General features: G+C 41.1%; 3 protein-coding genes across 4 annotated transcripts in view; 2 read left to right on the top strand and 1 right to left on the bottom strand.

Moving 5' to 3' along the window:
• Window positions 1–221: 221 nt before the first annotated feature.
• On the bottom strand, window positions 222–10,979 carry LOC107685176 (solute carrier family 13 member 5-like). The gene is made up of 12 exons (XM_016481689.1): window positions 10,878–10,979; window positions 4,836–4,964; window positions 4,592–4,728; window positions 4,265–4,476; window positions 3,217–3,388; window positions 3,018–3,140; window positions 2,725–2,937; window positions 2,450–2,556; window positions 2,189–2,310; window positions 1,298–1,459; window positions 744–881; window positions 222–425 (listed from the first exon to the last, which is right to left on the bottom strand). Exons 1-12 carry the CDS (start codon window positions 10,977–10,979, stop codon window positions 300–302), a joined length of 1,743 nt encoding a protein of 580 aa, XP_016337175.1. The 3' UTR covers window positions 222–299.
• Window positions 10,980–13,027: 2,048 nt separating this feature from the next.
• LOC107685063 (WD repeat-containing protein 81-like) lies at window positions 13,028–25,128 on the top strand. 2 transcript variants are annotated; one of them, XM_016481517.1, is made up of 12 exons: window positions 13,028–13,239; window positions 14,250–14,658; window positions 14,973–18,499; window positions 18,636–18,743; window positions 18,837–19,030; window positions 19,117–19,298; window positions 19,428–19,593; window positions 20,507–20,672; window positions 20,780–21,607; window positions 22,299–22,444; window positions 22,604–22,786; window positions 24,179–25,128. In XM_016481517.1, the coding sequence occupies exons 2-12, from the start codon at window positions 14,300–14,302 to the stop codon at window positions 24,503–24,505; spliced, it is 6,186 nt and encodes a 2,061-aa protein (XP_016337003.1). In that variant the 5' UTR covers window positions 13,028–13,239; window positions 14,250–14,299; the 3' UTR covers window positions 24,506–25,128. The 2 variants fall into 2 exon arrangements, 1 of the variants encoding a protein (XP_016337003.1); XR_001633921.1 differs by lacking the exon at window positions 24,179–25,128 and having other exon boundaries at window positions 20,780–21,441; window positions 22,604–22,685.
• Window positions 25,129–26,715: 1,587 nt separating this feature from the next.
• The window catches only part of LOC107685062 (alpha-2-antiplasmin-like), a 3,873-nt gene continuing 3,050 nt past the window's right edge, over window positions 26,716–27,538 (top strand). The window contains exon 1 of the mRNA XM_016481516.1: window positions 26,716–26,812. The gene's annotated coding sequence lies outside the window, so the exon portion shown is untranslated. The remainder of the gene's footprint in view (window positions 26,813–27,538) is intronic.

Raw genomic sequence — 27,538 nt, 5'->3', positions numbered from 1 at the left:
CAAAATTATTGTGCTTATTGTATTTATTCAGATAAATGCAGTCTTGGTGACCATAAGAGACTTAATTCAAAAACATTAAAAAATCATACTGACCCCAAACACTCAAACATACTGTAGTAAATGTGGCTGCTTAGTTAGTCAGGCCCTTAAGTGAAAGAGGTTATGAGTGTGCAAAATAGTTCTGCAAGACATGGCAGATTTCATTTTCTCTGTGTTGCAGCTTTGGTCCATGACATTTATGAGAGTGAAGCAAAGAAAATAAGCAGCTTGCTGGTTTTCATTTGGCCTTGTACTGTCCATCAAATTACTGTTTGGTTGGCCCATGCAGGGAAAGAGTCTAGCTTGAACATGGCCTTGCCCCAGGTGTTGATGGATAAGGTGATGCAGAAAATCCCTATGACATTCATCATCATGCCAGTTCTTGCCTGAGAAAATCAAAATGTTAAATATCACGGAGTGAGATTATTGGTATAGCTGGGAAGGAAAATCTGTTAGAAGTGGTAAAATTACTTGTGGTTTGTCTATATATGGGGCCACATTTGTTTTAAAAATGCTACGTCACTGACATAACTACATATAAATGATTGCTGTCTTGCAGCTGATCTTATAAACTGGTTCCTCTGTATTACGATGAGCTTTTAAACACAATTTGAATGAAATTGCTACTTGGTTTGAGAAAACCAGGGAAGACAGTTAGATTTTCTTGTCTGAAATAAAGCTGGTTGCTAGATTTTGTAACTCACCATGTCTGAAACTTTGAGGTATCCGTAGGAAAAGACTATAGCGTTTGGCGGAGTTGCTACAGGTAACATGAACGCAAAGGACGCACTGAGTGTGCATGGCACCATGATGTACAGAGGGTTGATTCCAACCGATTGAGACTGCGAAACAGAAACACAAATGTCTGACACATTTATAAAGCAGAAAACAAGATTTAATTGTAGACAGTACTGACTCATGCTGTCTCTGATCTAAGTGCGTGTTTCCAAAGCTTGTCACAAAGTGTCTGTAAATGGGCTGTAATTCTTAAAGATTATAACAAACTACAAGTCATGTCTGCATGGAGGCCACCATTTCATTGAAGCATTGCACAGCTGGTGAGCAATACAACTTCACGGCTGATGTTATTTCACGAATTTAAGCTCCTGCCCCTTTTGAGGTTAAAAAAAATTAGAGTACAGATATGATTGTCTTATTTCATTAAATTTTTTTCCCATCTTTTGACCACCTAATACTTGATTAGTATCAGAATATGTTACTAAAGTTTTTTACAGCTGGTTTTATATTCAAGTCTTACCATAGAAGCAAGAACAGGAAGAAATAGGGTTGCTGTGGCCACATTGCTGGTACACTCAGTGAAAATGGCAATCAAGAGGCACAGGATGATAACAATGGCCCAGGGAGGGATACTATGTAGGGGAGTCAACTGGTTTCCCATCCATCTGGATAGACCTGACTCCTAAGATACAAAATAAATATATGAAGTCAGATGAAGGTCACAAACAAAGTTGTTCACCATTTTCATCATAAAGATGATTACAGTCAACACATCAGTATGTTTAAGCTATTTAGTGTATCTTAATGTTTAAGATGTTAAAACATGTTAATGTTTTATTATTAAAGTATGAGAAGTTTTGGACATGTGATGCACACTATCAGTTTGACACCTGAATGTCCAATCACTGTTGCTTGCTGAAATTTTGCATTTGAAATCATTTAAATAGAAATACATGAGATTGAGAGTTTCGCATGAGGGTAAAACATTTCCGGACATAGATTTCACATTGGGTTTAAGTTGGTCTCGCAAATTTGCTTTATTGACAAACAGAAATCTGTTTGGTTGGGAAAAGTGATATCTACATGTCAGGAGCCATGCTTCATGCATTCCTGCACTATTTACAATGGACAATAGACCCTTTTTGCCTGTGAAATTTCACTAATGTGACTGTACCTTTATAGAGTGTCTTTTCACTATCGTAAATGTATTGTTAAATATACTGTATGAGCTACATTATAAACACATTATATTAATTTTTTTTTATGTCATTAAAGTATGTTTGAATAAATCTCTAATTAAAAATCTCAGGTTTTTATTTAAAATTAAATAATTATCTTGGCAGCGGTTTGGAGAAAATTATCATTTTAAAGCAGAGTCTTTCCTTTTTCATTGAGTGCATAAAACTCTCACCTCACTACCTTTGGCCAGGGCAAACCCTCCACCTAGGAGCAAAACTATGTTCCAGGGTAACTTTTTTTGAGCTACTTTCCAGGAGAGCAAAGCCGGACTGGGCACAGAATAGATTTGAGGCTCTGTAAATTAATATGTACAGTACAGTGAGTCATAGCAAACAATAACAGTACATCCAAACACTCAGCTCTCCAACATATTGCACTGATTGGCTCAAGAGATTTCTGTGTAGACTTTTTCATTGTGTAAAATTCCTCTTACCTGTTTCAGAGCCAGTTGATGACCCGAAGCAAAGCCGAGGTTGTCTTGATGGCAGAATGAAGAGCAGCATGGCAATGAAGATTGCAACTGTAGCATCTGTCACATATCTATATGTATGCAAGATTAAACCCCAAAAAGTAATATTATTATTCCAATATTTTTGGAATATCTGAATATTTTATACATATTTTTATTAAATAATTTGAGTTTAGTCTATGATAAGTGTCTTTGAAAAAGTTTTGCAATAAATGATCTAAGCCAAGTGTAAACCATACTCTGCTTCAGTGTTAAAGGTGTGTGTTGCCCAGCCTTCCACAAATCCAGGATCTCGAGTAAACCACAACGCTACAAGCAAACTGAAGAGAGCTAGAACACTGAGTTCGCCAAAACACATTGGTCCCAGCTGAAGATGCTGCTCCCGGATCACGTTATAGGCGGATATTTCCTTCTTGGACTTTACCGCCCCACACCCCCATGTCTTCCTAATGCTTGAGACATGAATAATGTGCTTCTTTAAAGGAGTGGAAAAGGAAAATGTGAAATGTAACAAATTAATTATCTATCATACTTGAATCCCATGAAAACGAACTGAAGGTAGAGCCAAGCGATCGTCAGCATGATGATCATGTTGGGGAAGGCAAACCCAAACCATGAGGCAAAGTTGATGATATCACCATTCTCAGGAAATAATCTGGGGGAAAATAAAGCAAAGGGTTCAGTTACTTGAAACAAAAATGGTAGAAGTAAAGTGTTTATTCAGTACTCACTGGTTCATCTGACCCTTCAGTACTAGGTTAGGACCAGTGCCTGTGAGTGTGGCTGTTCCCCCAATGCTGGCCGCATAGCACACACACAGAGTCATGCCTTTAGCCATGAGCCGCTTCTCTGCTGACTCATTTTGCTTGGGCTCTGGTGAACCATCCAGCATGTGCAGCACCACTAAGAAATAGGGAATGTACTTAAAAGTGATAGTTCATCCAATAATGAAAATTGTGTCTTGAAATGAAAACTACGATACTGTTCAAAAATGTGGGGTTGGTGAGATGATGAGGGGAAAAAAAGCCCCTTGGGGATAAAAGTTTAAGAAACATGATACATTACTCTCATAACCTACAGTTCAAAGGTTTGTGGTCGGTAAGTTAAACACACACACACACACACACACACACACACACACACACACAGAGACAGCATAAAAACAGTTATGCTGTGAAATATTATTGCAATGAAAATGTCAGTTATACCTGTGATGGCAAAGCTGAACCAAATCTCGCTATTGTGATTTTTAATTTTTTTTTCTTGTAATTCAGAATCTTTTTCTTAGAATTGCAAGAAATAAACTCAGTATTGTGAGATGTAATTTCACAATTCTTAAAATAATTGTGAGAATTGTGAATTCTCAATTGTGAGAAAAAAAAATCTGAATTATGAGATTAAAAAGTATTTTCTTTCACCTTTCATAATTGTGAGAATTCAGAATTACGAGATATAAACTCATAATTGTGAAATATGAACTCGGAATAGCAAGGAAAAAAGTAAATAATCTGTGTTTGTATCTCACAATTCTGACAGAATTGCAAGAAACAAAATGTACATTCATTCATTCATTCATTAATTAATTAATTAATTCATTCATTCATTCATTCATTCATTTATTCATTTATTTATTCTGTGGTGAAAACTGGCTTCCATAATTTAATGATTCCTTGCTGAATAAAAGTACTAATTTCTTTCAGAAAATGTTTTGAACAGTAATCTATGTACTGCTAAAATGAATCTTATTGCCTGGACCTCACAATCAATTCTTCGCCTAACCTTCTCTGTCTCTGTCTTTTGCTGTCTGTTTGTACTCCGCCTCAGGGGCCTGGGGCCGCCCCTCACCGCAGGTCATCCGTGATGACTCTGTCTCCTGTTTGTTCAGCTGTTCCAGCACAGCCTGCACTATGGGGACCATCATGGCCGTAGTAGCCGTGTTACTGATCCACATGGAGAGGAAAGCTGTCACCCCCATGAAGCCCAGCATCAGGCTGTATTAATACAGAGGAAGCAATCAGAATGTGAATACAAACATGAAATCTATATGAGTAAAGATTGCATTTAACAATCTATAAGTGATTGTGCTCAATAAAGGGTTTAACTTACAGCGCTGGGCGCACCCCAACAATGAGAAGCACTCTCAGGGCGATGCGTTTGTGCAGGTTCCAGTGTTCAACTGCCACAGCGACCATCAGTCCACCCACAAACAGCATGTTAGTGTCCTTCAGGTATTGCATACACACCTAGAGAACAACATCAGAGCCTTAGCTTTTTGATGTGTGCTTTAATTTTGTCTGTCTCTTCATTCATTTTATACCTTTTTTAACCGGAAACACTAAAACCAACTTACCATTTTGGACTGCATGATGCCAAGCATGGGGAAGAGGACAGCAGGTAGCAGTGAAGTGACAGCTAAAGGAAGAGCCTCAGTACACCAGTAAACTGCCATCAATATGATCACGTAGGCACAGCTGGCCTCCTGGACGATGGAAACATGTGCTCTATAAAAACTGCATGCTAGTATGATTCTAGACACATTTTAGATATTGTTACGGGTAATCTGTGTTTTGTGTTTGCTTTTGGACTTTGAGTTTTCACTGTTTCTAGATCGGTGTCCTTAGTCTGTGTTCATTAGTTTCTATAGTTACTGGTTCATGAGTGTTTGCACCTGCTATTCATTTAGTTGATTGGTTTGTTTCAGTGTATTTAAGCCCTGTGTTTTCTTTTGATCTTGGTTAGTTCTCGTTGCGTTTAGCCTGGTCTGTTCAGTTCTTGTTTTGAGTTTGTGTAAATAAATCTAAATTGTTGCATTCACCTCATCCTTATTTGTAATAGTTTTGTGACAGAAGATCTGATCCCAGAGAATGGATCTAGCAACAAAAACAATTCGTCTTCTCTTGCAAGGGAACCTGTTCCTTGAGATGCACACACAGGAGTTTCAGGACCTTTACCACCTCGTCCCTTATGATGATGACTGCGCTTGCCTAGAAATGAGCCTCTAGGGATTTTCATGGAGTATGTGTAGTGGGTACTCCTACATAATGGTTCCCCCTTTACCATCCGTGACAGTGAAGAGATCAGCATACCAGCCCAGCTGCACCGACGCTTAAGCCCACCACAGGCCATGCACCTGAGTCTGCCATGATATGAGAGCCAGAGCCACAGATCACCCTGGAGCCCAAACCTACCACGTCTGAACAGGTGTGTGAGCCAGCAACATTGTTTGTGCCGGTTGGATTACTGGTGGAGTATAATGGGATGTCGTGGAACCCTACTCCCTCAACAATGGCTGATGATGAAGTGCTTATTGAGTGAGTGTTTTCAACCCGTTTAATTTTCCTGCACCAAGTCTGCTTCACCCAGCACCACACTTTTAACGTCTGTTTCCACCCTGCTCTGAATCTCCTGAGCTTTTGCTGGTTCCGTCCAGTCCTGAATCTCCTGTGTCTCTGCTGGTTCCGCCCTGCCCTGAATCTCCCGTGTCTCCGCTGGTTCCGGCCAGCCCTGAATCTCCTGTGTCTCGCTGGCTCCGCCCTGCCCTGCATCTCATGTGTCTCGCTGGTTCTGCCCAGTCCTGAATCTCATGTGTCTCCGCTGGTTCCGGCCTGTCCTGAATCTCATGTGTCTCCGCTGTTTCCGGCCAGATCTGCATCTCATGTGTCTCCGCTGGTTCCGCCCTGTCCTGAATCTCATGTGTCTCCGCTGGTTCTTCCCTGTCCTGAATCTCCTGTGTCTCCGCTGGTTCCGCCAGCCCTGCATCTCATGTGTCTCCGCTGGTTCCACCAAGTCCTGAATCTCCTCTGTCTCCGCTGGTTCCACACAGTCCTGAATCTCCTGTGTCTCCGCTGGTTCCGCCCTACCCTGAATCTCTTGTGTCTCCGCTGGTTCCGCCCTGCCCTGAGTCTCCTGTGTCTCGCTGATTCCGGCCAGCCCTGCAACTCATGTGTCTCCGCTGGTTCCTCCCTGTCCTGAATCTCCTGTGTCTCCGCTGGTTCCGCCCTGCCCTGAATCTCCTGTGTCTCGTTGATTCCGGCCAGCCCTGAATCTCTTGTGTCTCTGCTGGTTCCGCCCTGCCCTGAATCTCCTGTGTCTTGCTGATTCCGGCCAGCCCTGAATCTCCTGTGTCTCCGCTGGTTCCGCCCTGCCCTGAATCTCCTGTGTCTTGCTGATTCCGGCCAGCCCTGAATCTCCTGTGTCTTGCTGATTCCGGCCAGCCCTGAATCTCCTGTGTCTTGCTGATTCCGGCCAGCCCTGAATCTCCTGTGTCTTGCTGATTCCGGCCAGCCCTGAATCTCCTGTGTCTTGCTGATTCCGGCCAGCCCTGAATCTCCTGTGTCTTGCTGATTCCGGCCAGCCCTGAATCTCCTGTGTCTTGCTGATTCCGGCCAGCCCTGAATCTCCTGTGTCTTGCTGATTCCGGCCAGCCCTGAATCTCCTGTGTCTTGCTGATTCCGGCCAGCCCTGAATCTCCTGTGTCTTGCTGATTCCGGCCAGCCCTGAATCTCCTGTGTCTTGCTGATTCCGGCCAGCCCTGAATCTCCTGTGTCTTGCTGATTCCGGCCAGCCCTGAATCTCCTGTGTCTTGCTGATTCCGGCCAGCCCTGAATCTCCTGTGTCTTGCTGATTCCGGCCAGCCCTGAATCTCCTGTGTCTTGCTGATTCCGGCCAGCCCTGAATCTCCTGTGTCTTGCTGATTCCGGCCAGCCCTGAATCTCCTGTGTCTTGCTGATTCCGGCCAGCCCTGAATCTCCTGTGTCTTGCTGATTCCGGCCAGCCCTGAATCTCCTGTGTCTTGCTGATTCCGGCCAGCCCTGAATCTCCTGTGTCTTGCTGATTCCGGCCAGCCCTGAATCTCCTGTGTCTTGCTGATTCCGGCCAGCCCTGAATCTCCTGTGTCTTGCTGATTCCGGCCAGCCCTGAATCTCCTGTGTCTTGCTGATTCCGGCCAGCCCTGAATCTCCTGTGTCTTGCTGATTCCGGCCAGCCCTGAATCTCCTGTGTCTTGCTGATTCCGGCCAGCCCTGAATCTCCTGTGTCTTGCTGATTCCGGCCAGCCCTGAATCTCCTGTGTCTTGCTGATTCCGGCCAGCCCTGAATCTCCTGTGTCTTGCTGATTCCGGCCAGCCCTGAATCTCCTGTGTCTTGCTGATTCCGGCCAGCCCTGAATCTCCTGTGTCTTGCTGATTCCGGCCAGCCCTGAATCTCCTGTGTCTTGCTGATTCCGGCCAGCCCTGAATCTCCTGTGTCTTGCTGATTCCGGCCAGCCCTGAATCTCCTGTGTCTTGCTGATTCCGGCCAGCCCTGAATCTCCTGTGTCTTGCTGATTCCGGCCAGCCCTGAATCTCCTGTGTCTTGCTGATTCCGGCCAGCCCTGAATCTCCTGTGTCTTGCTGATTCCGGCCAGCCCTGAATCTCCTGTGTCTTGCTGATTCCGGCCAGCCCTGAATCTCCTGTGTCTTGCTGATTCCGGCCAGCCCTGAATCTCCTGTGTCTTGCTGATTCCGGCCAGCCCTGAATCTCCTGTGTCTTGCTGATTCCGGCCAGCCCTGAATCTCCTGTGTCTTGCTGATTCCGGCCAGCCCTGAATCTCCTGTGTCTTGCTGATTCCGGCCAGCCCTGAATCTCCTGTGTCTTGCTGATTCCGGCCAGCCCTGAATCTCCTGTGTCTTGCTGATTCCGGCCAGCCCTGAATCTCCTGTGTCTTGCTGATTCCGGCCAGCCCTGAATCTCCTGTGTCTTGCTGATTCCGGCCAGCCCTGAATCTCCTGTGTCTTGCTGATTCCGGCCAGCCCTGAATCTCCTGTGTCTTGCTGATTCCGGCCAGCCCTGAATCTCCTGTGTCTTGCTGATTCCGGCCAGCCCTGAATCTCCTGTGTCTTGCTGATTCCGGCCAGCCCTGAATCTCCTGTGTCTTGCTGATTCCGGCCAGCCCTGAATCTCCTGTGTCTTGCTGATTCCGGCCAGCCCTGAATCTCCTGTGTCTTGCTGATTCCGGCCAGCCCTGAATCTCCTGTGTCTTGCTGATTCCGGCCAGCCCTGAATCTCCTGTGTCTTGCTGATTCCGGCCAGCCCTGAATCTCCTGTGTCTTGCTGATTCCGGCCAGCCCTGAATCTCCTGTGTCTTGCTGATTCCGGCCAGCCCTGAATCTCCTGTGTCTTGCTGATTCCGGCCAGCCCTGAATCTCCTGTGTCTCGCTGATTCCGGCCAGCCCTGAATCTTCTGTGTCTCCGCTGGTTCCGGCCAGCCCTGCAACTCATGTGTCTCCGCTGGTTCCGCCCTGATCTGAATCTCCTGTGTCTCGCTGATTCCGGCCAGCCCTGCAACTAATGTGTCTCCGCTGGTTCCGCCCTATCCTGAATCTCCTGTGTCTCCACTGGTTCCGCCCTGCCCAAAATCTCCTGTGTCTCGCTGATTTCGGCCAGCCCTGAATCTCCTGTGCCTCCGCTGGTTCCGGCCAACCCTGCAACTCATGTGTCTCTGCTGGTTCCGCCCTGTCCTGAATCTCCTGTGTCTCTGCTGGTTCCGCCCTGTCCTGAATCTCATGTGTTTCGCTGATTCCGGCCAGCCCTGAATCTCCTGTGTCTCTGCTGGTTCTGCCCAGTACCAAGTCTGTGTCATCGTTGATGCTCCTGCCCGGGTAGGTATTCCCCAGTGCTCCTGAGTCTCCTATGTCTCCTGTGTCTCCGCTGGTTCCGTCTAGCCCTGAATCTCCTGTGTCTCTGCTGGTTCCGCCCTGCCCTGAATCTCCTGTGTCTCGCTGATTCCGGCCAGCCCTGAATCTCCTGTGTCTCCGCTGGTTCCACCCTGCCCTGAATCTCATGTGTCTCCGCTGGTTCCGGCCAGCCCTGAATCTCCTGTGTCTCTGCTGGTTCTGCCCAGTACCAAGTCTGTGTCATCGTTGATGCTCCTGCCCAGCCTCCCTCTCCCGCTTCTTCCAAAACCACACAGTCTTTTGACTGTGCCTCCAATGGTTCCCTCCAGCTCCTCGACTCTGTGTTTTCCACTTTGCAATGTGGATGAGCCTCAGATCTTCCAGTCTTCATCTCTGTCCTGGGATATCGGTCCCATGGCTCCACCTCATTCCTCCGAGCCCTGGACTCCACCTCGGCCTTTCTGACCCTTCAGCACCTCCTTGACTCCAAGTTCCCGCTCATCCACCATGTTCTGTCAGTCCTCGGACTCCACCAGGCTTCCTTGTCCCTCTGGCTCTGCCTTGGTCAGTCGTCGACCTGCCTCCACCATGGTCTTCCACTCCTCTAGGTGCGTCTCATCCCTCCATCCCTTTGGCTCCATCGGGGTCTTCCTTCCCTCCGGTTCCACCTTGATCCTCACTCCTTCTGGCTCCACCCCAGCCTGCCAAGGCCCCACCTCCACCTCTGTCCCATGAGCCTGTGACTCCACCTCGGCCCTCCAGGCCTCCAGTTTTGAGTTTGTGTAAATCTTAATTGCTGCATTTAGATCTGTACCTCATCCTTATTTGCAACCATTTTGTGACTCATTTTATTAATTTTATTAATTTTATTAAGTTTAGTGTTTGATATCACCTTTTGCTTGGAAAATGAAAAAAGTAAAATGTACAAAATTAATTGTCTATCAAACTCATAACTTTTGATAGACAATAAGAGCCAAGCTATCATCAGCATGATCATGTTGGGGAATGCAAACACTAACAATGAGGCAAAGTTGATTTTTAAAAATATTTTTTTTATTTCAGAGTGTCTTGGTATTTTAACATTTAATGACAGCGGCACTCATTATCCAGCATTAATTTGTATTGATCTAAAGTGTATCCTGTGATTTCAGTGAAAGCAAGAACATCTGTTTTGACCATTTGTACAAAGAAGTTCTCATATCAGTATCACAAATGTATTTGCTTTGATGAGCGACCTTAAAATGGCGACTTGTTCTTTGTTTTATTCTTTTATGTATTTTGGACCCCCATTGTAGTTTTAGATCCAGTTATTATGAGTGTTGACTCAAATATGCACATGAGAGTCATCACAACACACTGACTCCGTGAACGGTTAATATGAGCATTGTCTCAAATATGCACATGAGTGTCATGACCACAACACATTGACTCTGAGTCAGGAATTTAGACTTATGTGTTCTCATGCTTGAACATACACAATGACAAAGGGTTAAAAAACAATTTTGAAGCACAATGAATTATTGTACATGGAGGCCTTGGGGTATGAATGTAGTCCGCGTGTATTAAACACAGAATACATTTTCATTTAAGTTAATGCAGCATTTGACAGGTGCATAAAAAAACTAACAATTATAACCTCAGACAAAAGCATGCAAAATCTTCATCAATAGAAATAATTAGACAAGTGTAAGAACTTAGCGTTGAATTAAAAGGTTGTGGAAATTTCGTGTGATACATACCCTTGTGTTGATGACCACTGGTAGTGGAAGAAAAATCAAAGGAGTGAAGAAAAGAACCATCCCATTCTTCAAGTTCCATATGGATTTCAGTGTTGGGATCATCTCAAACTAAAGAGAGAGTGTGTGCATATAAAGTAAGTTTAACAGTGTTGGACGTGTCCTTTTAACCTGCTCTCTGGGGTGGAGTGAGTGAGAGAGAGAGAGAGTGAGTGAGTGAGTGAGTGAGGGATAGCGAGAGAGAAAAAGCAATTATTATGACAGACTCCTACACATAGCCAGGTTTGAAATCATATTCTTATGTTTAGAACTTGAAACAGTTGCTGTTTCTGGGCTGTTAAGAGCAGAAGAGTGGATGTCATTTAACATAGACCTGTGCTTGTTTAGAAGCTGTATTAACAACTTTGCCATGAACAAAAATGGTTAACGTTTTATTCAATTGTGCTTCATTGTTATAGATGGAATAAATCCATGTACTCAAATGTTTAGTTGGATGTTGACTGATGAATTTTTGTTATAATCAAACTAGAAGTAAGGGACTAGTTTTGACACTTTTTGCTTGTGAATATTGCCCAAAGTAGGTGTATTTAAAGTCTGGTATGCACATTGTCACAATTTAACCTGCCATAAAATAGCCTATTATAGATCTCGCTAAATTTAAACCATAATTAAAATGGAGCACAATAAATCTGGTGTAGGATTTTGAAACAATTTTCACATTTTAAAGCAATTTTCACAAATACAATGTAATGTCAAGTAACACACAGAATCAAACATGACATTTTAAGTAGAAAGACAAAAACAGTATTTTCTTTTAAAACTTACTCTAATAATAATAATAATAATAATAATAATAATGGTTTTATTGTGTTCACTTCTTAACCATCAGCTAAACATTTTATGACACCGAAATTGTAGATTGGAGGACAGAAGTTAACAAACTTTCAAATTTTAAAATTTAAATTTAAGAGGGTTTTGAAAACCCCTTCTATAGAAACCACACACTGTAACTTGACATTTGACTCAAAACCGTATAGTTACTGAGATGTAGTTTTTGTTATCAAATTTCCTAAATTTCCAAATTAACTAGGCCCGAACCACCCATTAATTGAGTTTTTGCATACTTAAGCCTAAGAAAATCGATTGTATAGGCTCCAGACCTTTTCATAATTAATTTTTTTAAATGTCCTATGTGACTGCATATGTAGAACATTAGAACAGCTCCGCTATTAATCTTAATCCACAACAGAATTAATAGCAGGACGCCCTCTACTGGATTTCTTTAGGCATCAGGTTTACTTTTCTGAGTCGGCATGCGATAGCATTATAGGAGTCATGACGTGTTTATCATAAGCTGCTCAGTAAATTGCACAATGGGTACAAGTACTAATGTTGTGGAACTAAAAGTTATATCTTTCAATATTCTCATTCCCAGTATTTCTCCTGCTCTTGGGCCTCCAGCATTGCACATTTTAAATGTGTCTCATGCTTCAGCTCATGCTCTGGACTACTTTTTATTAAAAGTCATAAGCTATTCACATGGCCATATGTTAAATAACAGTGGTTCTCAGTTGGTGTTCAATACGGCGTCCTGAAAGATGACTCAAAATTACTTAAAACTATTTTATATGAGATTATTTATTTATTTAATGCTTATTCTTATTGTGCCGTGTTAACTATATCAGCAGGTCAGTTGAGTTGACAATTTATGCAATTTATGTATGTTTAACCACTAATCGAACATGCATTGCTATAAACTACAGTACATACTAAATACTAACTAAATATAAATACTAAACTATATTTAGTATTAAAATGTAAAATTATAAATGTACGTTATATAAGCTTATAACATTTTTTAAGTTAATTTATATATATATATATATATATAGAGAGAGAGAGAGAGAGAGAGAGAGAGAGAGAGAGAGAGAGAGAGAGAGAGAGAGAGAGAGAGAGAGAGAGAGAGAGAGAGAGAGAGAGAGAGAGAGAGAGAGAGAGAGAGAGAGAGAGAGAGAGAGAGAGAGAGAGAGAGAGAGAGAGAGAGAGAGAGAGAGAGAGAGAGAGAGAGAGAGAGAGAGAGAGAGAGAGAGAGAGAATCTTGAAGTGACTTGTATTATGACACAATTCTACTGGCTGAGAGTCACACGGCCTGGGAGCGCACGCACAGATGAGTCACGTGAGACTCTGAACTCAACACTATGGAAGACAACAAAATATTCACGACTTCTTAGGAAATTTTGGTGCGGTTATGGTGGTTCTTAAAGTACTGGAACTTCAATTTATACATCCCGGAAACATGGGACTTGGCATCGTGATGGCAGCTGTTCCAGAGCGCAGTTGCTGACAAGCAGCAAACAGTGCAGAGGTGAGCAACAACAACAGCTAGATGGACAGATCTCCTCTTTTCCGAATGTTTTCGGTAGTGTTTGTGTGTTTACATTAACCAAACAGATTGCGGCTTATTGTATAGTGTAGTGCTCTTTTGAATCTGTAACTTTACAAGCGAGAACCATCTGACAGAAGTGCACTGCTTCCTTATTGTCTGGGCAGTTGTAAGAGGAAATGAAAATGTAGAAATTAAATGCAGAAATTAAAGATGAATGTATGTTCTACATTTTACGTGCTCAATCTTTCGAGAAGATGTTTTGGATATTATAAATGAAGTTTAATATTCTGATCGAAGTATGGAAGAATACAGTCACGGGGTGATGCATGACATTTTCAGTGATGACATTAGTGTCCTCGACAAATTATTAGTTGTTACTACCCTGAAGATGATTTGATCTGCAAACTTCTACTGATACATATTTTATATTATTATATGCATAACATTATTTTATTTGTATAATAAAATAATTATATAATTATTAAATACTGTAATTATTTTAAGTTTATATTATTCTACAGTATTTTATTTTCAAATAGTTTACATCTGTACGTCATAAACATTGCATTTAAATGATTTTATCATTATTATTTTAATTTGAGTAATGTGCATTGTTGCCATACAGTGTTAAATGGATTTCTTCTGAAATGTAATGTGAAACTATTCAAATTATGCTACTATAAATAGTGTAATCAGTAATGTAATTCTTTAGATTACACTTTTAAGATCATCTGTGGTGAACTAACGTTTATTTGGATGTTTCACGACTTGAACATTGTGCATTAAGTATCAATTAACACATTAGTCAAGTTTGCAGTGAATATGGAACACATTTTCTGTGTATCCATAAAAAGTTTTTTTTTTGTGTGTGTAAATTCATTATTTTATGTCATGAGCATATGTGTAATACAGTAACTGTCTACAGAAACCGATAGTAGTATCTTTAGTGCTTTTTATTTTACTTCCTGTCATTCCTTACATTTTCTTAGCTTCTTATAGGGGCCTTCAAGGGCCACAGTCTGGTTAACTGAAAGAGATCATGGAGTGGCTAACGGCAGCCTTGGAGAGGGACCTGGGTATTGATCAGCGGCAGACTGGACTCAGTCAGCGACCCAATGAACTGGTGGTGCTGGTCCCAACTCGATGGGTAATGGCCCTGAGAAACAAAAGAGTTACTCGCTGTGCGCGATACGAGTGCTTCAGCGAGGGGGAAATCTGCACTCTCCTCCAGCGCTCTCAGATGAAATTGCCATCTGGTTGGACACGTGTTTGTATCCAAGGACTTAGAAAGCGCAAACTGGCATACCGATTAGCCAGGGAGCCAGGCTGCCATGGGGAGGGACTCTCACAGGACTCTTTCATGACTCTGATGCAGGGAGTATCCCAGTCTAATTTCAGGTACAATACTATGTCTTTTCTAGATGCTTTGTGTGAGAATATACTTGCGTAATTGTTGTGTTTTTAATTCTGTTGATTAAAACAATCTGTTTAAAATCACTTTGTATTCAGATGTGTAAATTTGCACAATATAGGCATATATAAGTTTTTTGCTGATGTTAGAATTGGATATTTAATTGTGCTTGCTCATTCCATATAGAATTCTTCTCTGTGCTGTTACGTTTATATTGTTTTCTAAACAATGAGCATTTGGTTAACTTTTTGAATCAGTGTTTACTTGAAATATAATTTTATAGTTTTTTTTTTTTTTTCAGAAATCTATGGCGTGAAACATACAAGAATCGTGTGCAACCATATGCAGATTCCATTGAGCAAGCACCTGTTTTGGCCATTGATGCTGTTCGCCAAGCCTTACAGAAACTGTTTTGCTCCAGCTTTATCTCTACCGATCGAGTGTCACCGTCCCTCTCTCCAGCCAAAGAGAAGGAGAAAGACAGCCCATTCCCATCCAACTGCTCAGCTCCCAAACAAAGTACTGACAGTTTGTGTCCAAATGTGCTACCTGCAGAATGCTTGCTGGAGTCGGAGGAGGTTCTTTATGTGGTTTTCCCGTACACACAATACACTGTTCATGACATTGTCACTTACAGTCCAGCTAAGCTGGCTAACAGCCATGCTAAGATATTGTTCATTTTGTACCAACTACTCATAGCAGTGCGCGAATGTCATGCCTCAGGGCTACTGTGTGGCGAACTCTCCTTACTTGACATTGCAGTTGATGAGCAGCTCTGCAGTCGCCTAAAGATATCACTGGCACATTATGAAAAGTTTGGAGAGTACTGGGATGCTATGCCGCATGCATTAGGAATTAAAGTGCCAACAAGTGTTACAGCAAAAGACAATCAGAGTCATAACAGTGGTGTGGAAGAACATCTTTGTAGAAATTGTCTGGATGAGCTCAAATCTCTGGTCCTAGACTGGGTTAATGGTCAAGTCAACAACTTCCAATATCTGATGGAATTAAATCGACTGGCTGGGAGGCGTGAGGGAGACCCAAACTATCATCCGGTTTTACCTTGGGTGGTCGATTTCACTGTGCCATATGGAAGGTTTCGTGATCTCAAGAAGTCGAAATTTCGTCTGAATAAGGGTGATAAACAACTGGACTTCACGTATGAAATGACCAAAGAAGCACTTGCAGCAGCTATTGGAAGTGGTGGAAGCAATTTTGCCTCAGACCTTGGTGGACCGGTAGTACCTGGTGGCTCAGGCCAGTCGGATCACCTCCACGTTCCCCATCATATCTCAGATGTTCTGTCAGACATCACTTATTATGTCTACAAAGCTAGACAGACACCCAAATCTGTACTGTGCAGCCATGTTCGTTCCCAGTGGGAGCCCAATGAATATCCAGCTAGTATGGAACGTATTCAGAGTTGGACCCCAGATGAATGCATCCCAGAATTCTACACGGATCCCACAATATTCCACTCCATTCACCCAGACATGCCAGACCTTGATATACCTCCATGGTGTAACTCCTACGAAGAGTTTATTGCTGTGCATAGACAACTGCTAGAGAGTCGAGAAGTGTCTCAACAGTTGCATCACTGGATTGACCTAACATTTGGCTACAAGTTATCAGGTAAAGAAGCCGTCAAAGCTAAGAACGTGTGCTTGCACTTGGTGGATAATCACACCCATCTCACCAGCTACGGAGTTGTGCAACTGTTTGACCACCCTCACCCACCTCGTCTTGCACCTTACCAGTATTCACCTCCAGAGCCTCCCCACTTTGGGCCTGTCAACGTAACGACCTGGCAGATTCCACCACTTGAAACCACAATGGATGGTGTGGATGGACTGGTCCCGGAAACAACAGGATGTGAATCCAGTGGTTGGTCAGTGGTAGGTCGGGACGAGGAGCTTGAGCAAGCAATGGAAGCCCTTGACTTAAGTGGCTCGTCATCATCTAATTCTGTTCCAATCCCTTTGGCTGGTTCTGCTGGTGGAAAGAACAGTGGAGAGAGTATTGCTTTGGCTGTGTCTCCTTCTCATGGTTCTTTCCCTGGTGAAACACCTGGAAATATCACAAATACCTTAGGATCAGGTATTAGAGCATCCGTGCTTCACAGAGCAGCCTCTGTTAGTAAAAGGCCAGAGGCTTCAAATTTTGAGGATTTTAAGATAAGCCTGCCAGAGGGATTCAAACCTTTGCAGCCTTTGGAAGAGTTAGAAAAGCTCAACAACTTCTTGGTGAAAGGTCTACACTGTCAAGTCCAGCATACAATGGATCTTGGCATGAACAAGAAAGACTTGAGACCTGTACTGAAAGCTCCTCTGTCATTCACAGATCTTTTCCAGAGAGATATGCAAGCCTTGGGTGTTCTTATTACTGAGATCTTTTATTCCTCCAAACTGCGGGGACTGAGACCAGGAACACATCTGATTGATCGATTTCAAGCAGTATTGAAGCTGTGCTCTACAAACCTTCGAGATGTTCCATTACCTCTCCATCATGCACTAGAGACACTTCTGCAGGTCCACAAGCATTGCTCTAAGACAGAAACATTCACAATGCACCCGCAAGGACTACCGTATCTGTTCAAATATGACCCTATATGTGAGGGTCTTCCACCACCAAACCCTTGGCAAATGCTTAGTCCTGTTCTTTCCCCTCTACCCTTTCCAGCATATTTCCCAAAACTGCATAGATTCATATTCTCCTACCACTCCAAGATGGAGTCCATTAACAGTGTACAAGGCCGTGACATTATTTTTAGCTTATGGCAACAGCTGGAGACACTTCTCAAGGACAACATAACTGCAGAGGGGCTTGAGATTCTTCTACCTTTTGTGCTTTCTTTGATGTCAGAAGAGTCCACTGCTGTTTATGCTGCCTGGTACTTATTTGAACCCGTGTCCAGGGTTCTTGGGCCTCGCAATGCCTCCAAGTACCTACTAAAGCCTCTGGTAGGTGTGTACGAGAATCCCAGATGCCTTCGTGGCCGCTTCTACCTCTACACGGATTGCTTTGTGCTGCAGCTTATTGTAAGACTGGGTTTGCAAGCCTTTCTTTCCAGCCTTCTTCCACATTTTCTGCAGGTCATCACTGGCTTTGAAAGCTGCAATACAGCTGCAGGGACTGAATGGGAAGGTCTGAAGGTTTTAAGGGGAGTTGCCTTAGATGAGGAAGAGGAGGACTATGAGTGTGAGGATGGAAGGTCTTCTACTGCCACATCATCTGGCAAAGTAGGAGGAGGCAGCGGAGGTGGTAGTGGAGGTGTTGGTGTTGTTGGAGACCAAGGACTTGTGGATTATTCCTCAGGCATCAGTCTCAGCGACCAGGTTTTTCTGACTGAAGGCGAGGACTTTCAAAATGGCTTTTATGTGAATAATAGTGCATCTGGGGCAACAATGGCGCTTGCTGCCAAACAGCAGAACCAAAGCCTTGCAAGCAAAGATCAAGACCAGGAATCTCTCAGCATGGGGAAACTGAGCGACAAGAGCAGCGCTAGTGAGGTGTCCATTGGAGACCGTGCAAGTTTAAAGTCTGTTGACAGTAGTCAGGACCTAAAGCAAGCTAGTGATGGTGAGGATGGTGGAGAGCTTGAGGATGAGGAGACAGTGGAAGACCGAGAAATTACAGTGCAAAGGGTGCCCAGTCTAGACATGACTCTTTCAGTTTGCACAGAGGAGTCTGAGGCAACCGTGGCCACGCTTGAGGGAGACGTCATGAATGGAATTGTGCAAGAAGATGCAGAGAAAAACATGGAGGAAGAAGACACTGAACATGACCCTTTAGATGACTCTGAGGAAAAAGAACACAAGATATTGTTAGGTGAGTTAGAACAGATGTGTCTTTTTGGTCATTTTGAGCATTTGTTTGATTTATTTGTACATGTTTAATATTCACAGTAGCAGTATGCCTGAATTATGCAATACAAAAAAAACAAAAAAACATTGTCTTTTCCCAGACACTGTTTGCAAAACTGTCAGATGGCTGTCTGCAAAACTGGGGCCGACATTGACATCTCGATTCATAGCTAGGAACCTGCTGCGACTTCTTACTACATGTTACATAGGTACAATTTCTGACCTGCATACACTTATCCCTATATTCTGTGGTATTTGGTGGTTTTGTCTTCTCTGTTAAAAGTAATCTTTTTCTTTTTAAGGTCTTGATAAACACCAGTTCATGCTCTCTGCAAATGAGGAAAATAGCCTTGATAGCGTAGGAAGTGTGTATGAGAAGAAGCCAGTTGTTGGTGACCAGACTGCACGACCAGTTCTTGAGTGTCTTATTTACATAGCACATCTCTATGGAGAACCAGTCTTGACTTACCAGTATCTACCCTACATTGGTTACCTGGTAACTCTGACATTTCTGAATCCCACTGATTAACAGTTTGTCTTGTAAAATTTTTACTTAAAAGTTTACATCCTTGAAACTTGCAGGTCTCTCCGCCGCCTTCTTGCCGTTTGAACACTCGAAAGGAGGCAGGGCTTTTGGGCGCTGCGGTACTCACTCAGAAGATTATAGTGTTCCTGTCGGACACCACTCTAATGGATATGCTGATGAAGATTAACCAGGAGGTTCTGCTGCCTCTGCTGGATTTGTTAACATCAACTAAGATGGGGTAAAAGCTTACATATAGTGTATCAGTCATAGTCAGGAAGTTGCAACTTGTGAAAATCAGAGCTGCCCGCTGCTTTATGTTCCATATGCATTAAAATGAACTCTTATTAATTTGTTTCTCTGTGTTCAGTTTTCCTAGTGGAGTGCAGACTCGTTCCGCAGTATGTCTAAAGACTCTGAGCCTCATGGCACTGATCTGTCTGCGTATTGGCCGAGAGATGGTACAGCAGCACATGGCAGAAACCCTCTCCAGGTTCTTCCGGGTTTTCTCCTTGCTGCAGTATCTGCAAAATCAGGTAACCATAGACAATTTACAATATCGTATAATGATCTTTTTTTTTTTGTAGGGATGCATGCTTTATCAATATCATATTTGTAATCGGATGATATGATTGATGATTTTTTTTAGTTTATCTGGATATTGGATATTTAATTGCTCATGCTCACTTCATCTATTTTTACATTAACCTTTGCCATCATCTAACACTTACATAAAGTCAATCTTTAAAAACAATATAATTTTATAATTTTACAACACTGTTAGATGTAATCTTATGCACATTTTAACAGTATCCTATTTTCATACTGTAGATTAAAATGATGTCTAAATTCACTTTATAGCATTTAAAACAATCAGTTTTATTAAGTGTTTTATTACATTTAATTTATTTAACAAAAAAGTATAGGAAATAGTATAGAATTTTAATATCAGTGCATCCTTATTTATTTGTTTTTCATTTGTTTAGTTTCAGTTTTGTAAAATTAGAATATACACTACCGGTGAAAAATTTGTTGTTTTTGAACGACTTCTCTTATGGTCACCAAGGGTGCATTTATTTAAGAAATTTAAAATTTAGTGTCACATGATCCTTCAGAAATCATTTTAACTGTGCTCAAGGAAAAAATCTTATTATTATCAATGTTGAAAACAGTTGTGCTGACGTGCTTAATTTGTTTTGTGAAAAACATGATACATTTTTTTCTTTTGTAGCATTATAAATGTCTTTTACTGTCACAAATTTTTTAATTAATAAAATAATTAATGTCTTTCAAAAAACAAAATCCTACTGACCTCAAACCTTTGAATGGTAGCATACTTTGAAATTATCCTCAGAGAATTATTAATACTTGGCCGATATAGTTTGTAGTCTTATTCATAAACAACTACATCATTACTTAATGATTTAAACTCATTTTCTTTATGTGCAGATGGGAAGTGCCCCACGTAGGGAGGTTGGAGACAGCACATACTTGGATGTGTGCATTCCAGATGGAACAGAGATTACTTGTGAGCTTGGGGTTTTGGATGAACTTCAGGCTGTGTTTAATCCTGAAATGGCTTATGCATCTTACATTCCTTTCTACTGTCTTGTTGGTAAGCCACATTTCTACTGGTTAGCTTGATAAACACAGCTTTTAAGCATTGATAAATGTGTTCCTATTCATCTTCATTAGCTGAGTTGTATATACTTTTTTTTTTAGGTGATGCAGCGATTCGTAAACTGGTTACAAATCATGAGCTAGTTTGGAGTCTGGCTCAATCATATCATGAACGAGCAAGTCCGGGTAGCCCAGAAACCAACCCTGCTGGAGGTCAGAAAACTACTGCTATGGGCCTCTCTCCTAGTATGGGCCGCCATATAGGTCGTAGTCCCTTCCCTGCTCCCTCGTCCACTTCCACACCACTAGGTGGAGACATCCTGCCTGAGTCAGGAACCTTTGGCAGTCATCTGGTGGGAAACCGTATCCAGGTACCCCGGGACACTGAAGCCTGTGGGAGTCCTAACTTGTCCTCTTTGGAAACATGGACACGGCCATATGGCAGCAGTGCTCCTCAGACAAGTCTAGCCACCACTGCAGTTTCCTCAGCCGGACCTTCTTTCTCTCACTCTTCATACTCTTGGGTCCTGGGACCCACACCAGAGGACAGCGCACTGAAACAGGACCTCCCACGCAGCAACCGTTCTCTGCAGGGTAACTGGCTTGCCTATTGGCAGTATGAGATCGGTCTTAACCAGCAGGACTCGCACTTCCACTTCCACCAGATCCGTCTTCAGAGTTTCTTGGGCCACTCAGGCACGGCAAAATGTCTGGCGCCACTAGCAGGGGAGGACTACTTCCTTTCTGGGAGTAAAGACAAAACGGTGAGGCTGTGGCCGCTTTATAACCACGGAGATGGCACACGAGAGGTTGAACCCCGACTCACATACACAGACCACCGCAAATCTGTCTTTTATGTTGGCCAGCTAGAGGTCTCACAGGAAGTGGTGAGCTGTGATGGTACTGTGCATCTGTGGAATCAATTCACAGGTGAGAGAGAGTAACAATACTGTTAATTTGAGCATCTGTAGTATTACAGTATTGTAGCAACTCTCCTTTTGTGGCATAGGATAGATGAATTTGGGTGATTAACCTTTTAATTTGTATTATTTTTTATACTTATTATTTATTATTTTATTTACATTAAAACATAAACAAAAAATCTTACCCACCCCAAAATAAAATGGTAATATATGAGAGTAATATGCTAACTTTTAATAATGCCTTCAGTAATATAACTTTGAAAATCTATTATAAAAATACAAATTATTACTTGGAAAACTAAAAAATTAAAATGATCAATTCAAATTCAAAAATTATAATTAAAAAAAAAATTCTGATTGTCCCACAATCATTTCCAGTGTCAGCAGAGAAATATGAAATGTGATATATTTTTGTGCATAATTCAGTCAAGCTGTATATGATGCAAACGTTATGAAATTATTATTTAATTTCAAAAAGCCATAGCAATTTTATTACATAAAATGCATTTCCACAACTGTCATTTCCATCACATAATGATATTATTAATAGATCATTAATATACAAAGTGTATACATTATTACAGATTCCACTACAGATAATGCATATATATTCTTATATAGATTGTGTTTTGACTGTGTCTGTCAGACTGACAGCTTTAACATAATTGCTTGTTTGGCTCTCTCTTTCATGTAACTAGGTCAGAATATTCGTTGTTATGAAGCTCTGGACGGCAAGAACCCCATCACGGCCGTCGCCACTATGCCTGCTCCTCACTGCAGTGTAGTGTTCGCTAGCGCAGACTCTGTGCTGCGTTTCATAGACGTGCGCAAACCTGGCTTGCAGGTATTGCTCAGTCCTCTTTCATCAATACATGTTATGTTACAAGCCATTTTCAGATAATTTTTTTTATCCAGAATTATATTGGCCAGGCTGGTTTTTATATATTCCTTCTTGCAATGCTTATGATTACCAGTAAGGACTCTGTTATATCTCTTTTGACAGCATGAGTTCCGTCTAGCCTACAGTAACATGAGCGCTGGCCTGATCCGCTGCCTAGCTGTCAGTCCGAGCGGTCGCACAGTGGCGGCAGGCTTCTCCACTGGATTTATAGTGCTGCTGGATGCGAGAACGGGTCTGGTGCTAAGAGGCTGGCCCGGTCACGAGGGAGATATACTGCAAATGAAAGTGAGTATACATGTCGTTGGTTAATGTGTAATCAAAGACGTGCATACAACTGCATGCTCTGTTGTCCTTTGATGTTTTTGCAGTTCACATACTGTACTGATTTTAGAGAATATTATGTTATATGGATACACAGTGTTTATAAAAATAGCTGAAACAAGCAAAAAATTCTGAATCCGATTTTCCTACCACTCATCATGAAGAGTCCACATTTACAGGACGACTACATGTACTATATATAATCACAAATTAGAATGTAGTGGAACCAAGAATCATTACAGAACATGGACTAGATCCCTGTCTTTGTTTTGGTGTCATGATTCACATCTGTATTTGAGATTTCAGTAGGATAAAAGTTGTACCCTGTTGGTTTGTTCAGATGCCGTCAACAAGTGACTGGAACTAAGCAAACTTTATTTAACCCTGATTTGTGGGGTTAAAGGTCTGTCTCTGCCACCAGAGGCCCATGTTTGCGCAAATATAGACAAGAGTTACTCATTAGGACAAAATCTATGAGCTTTGCAGATTGCTGCACAATTACTTTATTATTTGTGGCTATCAGGAAATGGATGAACCTTAGCAGGACTCCGCAATAAGGATGTCCTGCTGGCCCAGAGCCAGTGTGAGAGAGTTTCAGGCTGCTGCTGTGGTGCTATTGATAATCTCACATTCATGGATCTTGTACATACATTTGTATGCCTTATGAATTTAAATATTTGGTTTTCTGTGATATATTCAATAGAATTGTTGCACACTTTGCTGATTAGTAATCAAGATAGTCTTCAGTAAGTACATTACTGTTCAAAAATTGGGTTCAAAATATTTGTCTTTTTTAATTTTTTTAAGTAATTTTGAGAAAGAATGCATTACATGACAATATAGACATGCATAATGTTGCAAAATATTTTTATTTCAAATAAATGCTGTTCTTTTCAACTTTGTTCATCAAAGAATCCTGAAAATCAAATAAATGCAGCCTTGATGAGCATAAGAGACTTCTTTGAAAAACAAACAAACAAAAAAATCTTATTGACCCCAAACTTCTGAACTGTGCTGTATGTGCTGAAAACTTCTTATAAATCAGTAATGTTTTGTATCATGTGCCATTCTTTTCCAGCAAAAGTTTAATTATGAATTTATGTGGTTACTTGTTTTGTTAGATTTGTAACATGTTTGGGTTACAAATTGTGATTTGTAAATAAAAAGCAATTTTTTTGTGAAGAAAAAATAGGAAAACTTGATGAAATTAAAAATATAATTATTTATATAGAACATACAAAATAAATAAAAAATACGGGCAAGTAAAAATCAGAAGTACTTGGCTGGCTAAATGTAGATACTTCCCCATCCATTTGTTACTGACAGTGTTTTTTTTGTGTGTGTATCATTTTGTAGGCAGCAGAGGGAAATTTGCTGATTAGTTCTTCATCAGACCACACACTGACCGTCTGGAAAGATGTGGAGCACAAGCCACTCCACCAGTACAGGACTCCATCTGACCCCATCCATGCATTTGATCTTTATGGTACTGAGATTGTGGCAGGTACTGTTGCTAACAAGATTGGGGTGTACTCTATTTTGGACAGCACCGCCAACCTGGGGGGATCCACCAAGCTCAGCACAGAGAACTTTCGTGGGACTCTCACAAGTCTGTCTTTGTTGCCTACCAAGAGGCTTCTGCTGCTCGGCTCTGATAACGGTGCCATCAGGCTGCTAGCTTAAACTAGCTAGAGTTACTTTTTCAGAAAATTATATTCCTCGTGCCACCTTTGGGCTCCTTTCCCAGAATGAAACGATCTTGCCAACCATGCACAAAGAAACCTGTTTCAGTCGCAGAAGGAGCAAGCCTGATATTTCCATTTTAAACTAGCTGAAAGAGAACTTAAAACCTCGCTCTTTAGTAAGTGACCAAAACTGAATATTGCCTCTGATTCATACATTCAAAAGGATTGTCTTTTTTATGATTTGTAGGGTTCATGTGATATAACTGCACTAGCTGCTTTGTACATCATAATCAACTCTGTCAATTCTCTTAAAAAAAGTCAGACGAATGGATACTTAGATGCATGCATGAGATGAGCTGCTCAGGAAAGTTCAAGTGTGGTTCTAGTGTAGCATTTACACTTTCCATTAGATGAGTGAAATCACCAAAAACAACACTGTGAGAATCACAGGCTAGACTATGTAGATCATATCATATGATTCGATTCACCAGACTTGCTCAGCAACTATGCAGTATTCATGGTAGACCTTTATAGTGCACCATTTTTGGCACTTTTTTTCTATACTACACAGTATGTTTCTTCATCCATGTCAATGGGGCATAAAGAACAAGACAGATGTGATCAAAATGTGACCTTGGTCAAGTCCAAGATGACTCTTCATTCTGTTACTGTACACTGATTGAGAGTGTAAACACCTAATATGCAACGGGACGGTCCTTAATCCTGAAATTGGACCCTCTGACATTTAAAATGTATCTAATGACTATATAGATCAGTTTGATGCTGTATTAACCTTAATGATGTAGTAATTCACTTGTTTGTCATATCAACCCCAGGTCAAGCAACATGTTACATTTTACACACACCATACAGTATGTATGTTTGTATTGAGCCTAATGCTTACTATATAAAATAATACTTTTATGCAACATCCTTGAATAGATATGAACTAGAAACTAACTATTTAATTTATTACTGGAATGCTTTACGTAAAACATTATCGTCTCCAGACATTCCATTTATATAATGTTAGAATATTTAATGAGAATTTATTCAGATTACTAAAACATACGTTACTGGCTCTCTAATTCAGCACGATACACTTTCTGTAACCCACTATTTATCAGGTTTGGAGAATTGGCTTGTGAATTATGAGTTCTGATATGAATTCATGCCTTTTATTATTTTGTGTTGAAACAGGCTTACTAGTGTTATAGTGTTCATTTTGAAAAGCACATTATTTTATGTTACTAAGTAGAGGATTGCAGTGAATACTATATGGCCAGACAATTTGGAAAAGTGGATATCGATTTATATCTGAATTCTTATAAGCATTTAAAAATGCAATTGGTGTTACACCTCAGACAGAGTGATAATTTTGATGATTCATGCTAAAGACAATGTCTGTTTGAGATTGACAAATATCTGTCTGATGTACAGTAACACAAGCAACACACTGTCTGCGACATTGGCCATTGCTCTTTTGTATTTCATTGCGAGTGTTTTTCTTTTTTACTGTTAAAATGTGACCTTTTTCTATATGCTCACTAAAATTACCCTTTTCAATGATTTAAAGTAAAATAAATTGATCATAAATGTTTTTTTTTTTTTTTTGTCTGAAAAACTTCAAACTGGCTGATTGATGACCTACTCATTGATGAATGAGCGAGATTGGTCAGTTGTTCAGTTTGCTCTGTGGATTTTCATGCTTGGAAGCTGAGCACCCACCGGAGAGGTTACTCTGATGGGACAAAGTCCATTTGAGTGTTTGCAACACACTGCCTTTCAACTGCTCTCAATTTGGAGATCTTGGCATGTGCTTGCAGATGACCCAAGTTAATGGTGGAGTCTGGCACTGGCTTGTTTGTCTGGTATATAAGAAAGCAATATAAAAGCCCTCTATCCAACAACAGTCTGTATTAATATCAGTATTGGCAGTGATGACTTGTCATCTCCTCCTCATTTATGTGCAGTTTTTCTTGTGCAGCATGTTTACTCATATTCAGTGGCTCACATGCACTGTCAGCAGTGAGTTTATTTAGCTCTGCAAACTATACAGTACCAGTTTCTAACCTACTTCATTCAAAGTGTTCACTGATCCACAAATCTACACACTTGAGTTTGATGTTTGACCCCAAGGTCTCTCAATATTTACATCTATGAAGAGGTAGGTCTAAGAGCTATATGAGGTAAAGATCAATGAAAGTTGAAATGTAACTGCCTGCTCTGAGACTGCCAACCCCTACAGCAAAGAATTTTGTGTTTCTTTCCCTAATCAGGGCTGGATCCACTGGAGATTTGCACGGTAAGCACCCAGTTTTGTTCATTCTCATACATTCTCACCATAAATAATTGTTTGCAATATATTAGGGAGATATTGTGTTAAAATATGAAAGTTGAATCTGTTGCCAGCTCTTTTGGTTAGTAAATATGTACACTTCCATCTTTCGTTTGTGTATTTTTGAAGTATAATTCCCAGTAATCACAAATAATTCCTACAAGAATGTTTTGCTAAAACATTTAACAAAGCATATTTTGTGTGTACAAGAAAATTGATTAGTATTAATGGAGTAACATTTCCATATTCACATTGTTGATTTAAAAACAATATATATTTTTTTAATTTTAATGTTTAATTTTCCTGCAATCTGAATTTATTTAACCTGCAGCTTTAAACAAATTTAAAATGCTTAACCCTGGAATTATGCAACTGCTGACAGACCTTTAGCCCTGGGAAGCATTTATTGATTATTAGACTGAATATTTTGTTCAAGAAGCTGTTAATCAGATCATGTATTTATGGTTTATTGCCAGTAGCTGGGTAATGGATTTCTGTGCAAGTGAGGGAGACCTACAGGAATTATTTTTCAAACAGTTTCTATCATCAACAGATATATTGATTAAAATTGTGAGAGGGTTCTTATGTTTCTTCTGAACAATCTGATCTGATGAAGTGCATCCAAAATTTGCATTAATGGATATATGTTTTATCTAATAATAATATTTTGGTATGGATATGTAGTAAAATGGA

This window comes from Sinocyclocheilus anshuiensis, unplaced genomic scaffold (assembly GCF_001515605.1).
Source record: "Sinocyclocheilus anshuiensis isolate Anshui unplaced genomic scaffold, SAMN03320099.WGS_v1.1 scaffold914, whole genome shotgun sequence".
NCBI classification, from domain to species: Eukaryota; Metazoa; Chordata; class Actinopteri; order Cypriniformes; family Cyprinidae; genus Sinocyclocheilus; species Sinocyclocheilus anshuiensis.
This window is presented reverse-complemented; position numbering and strand designations above follow the sequence as displayed.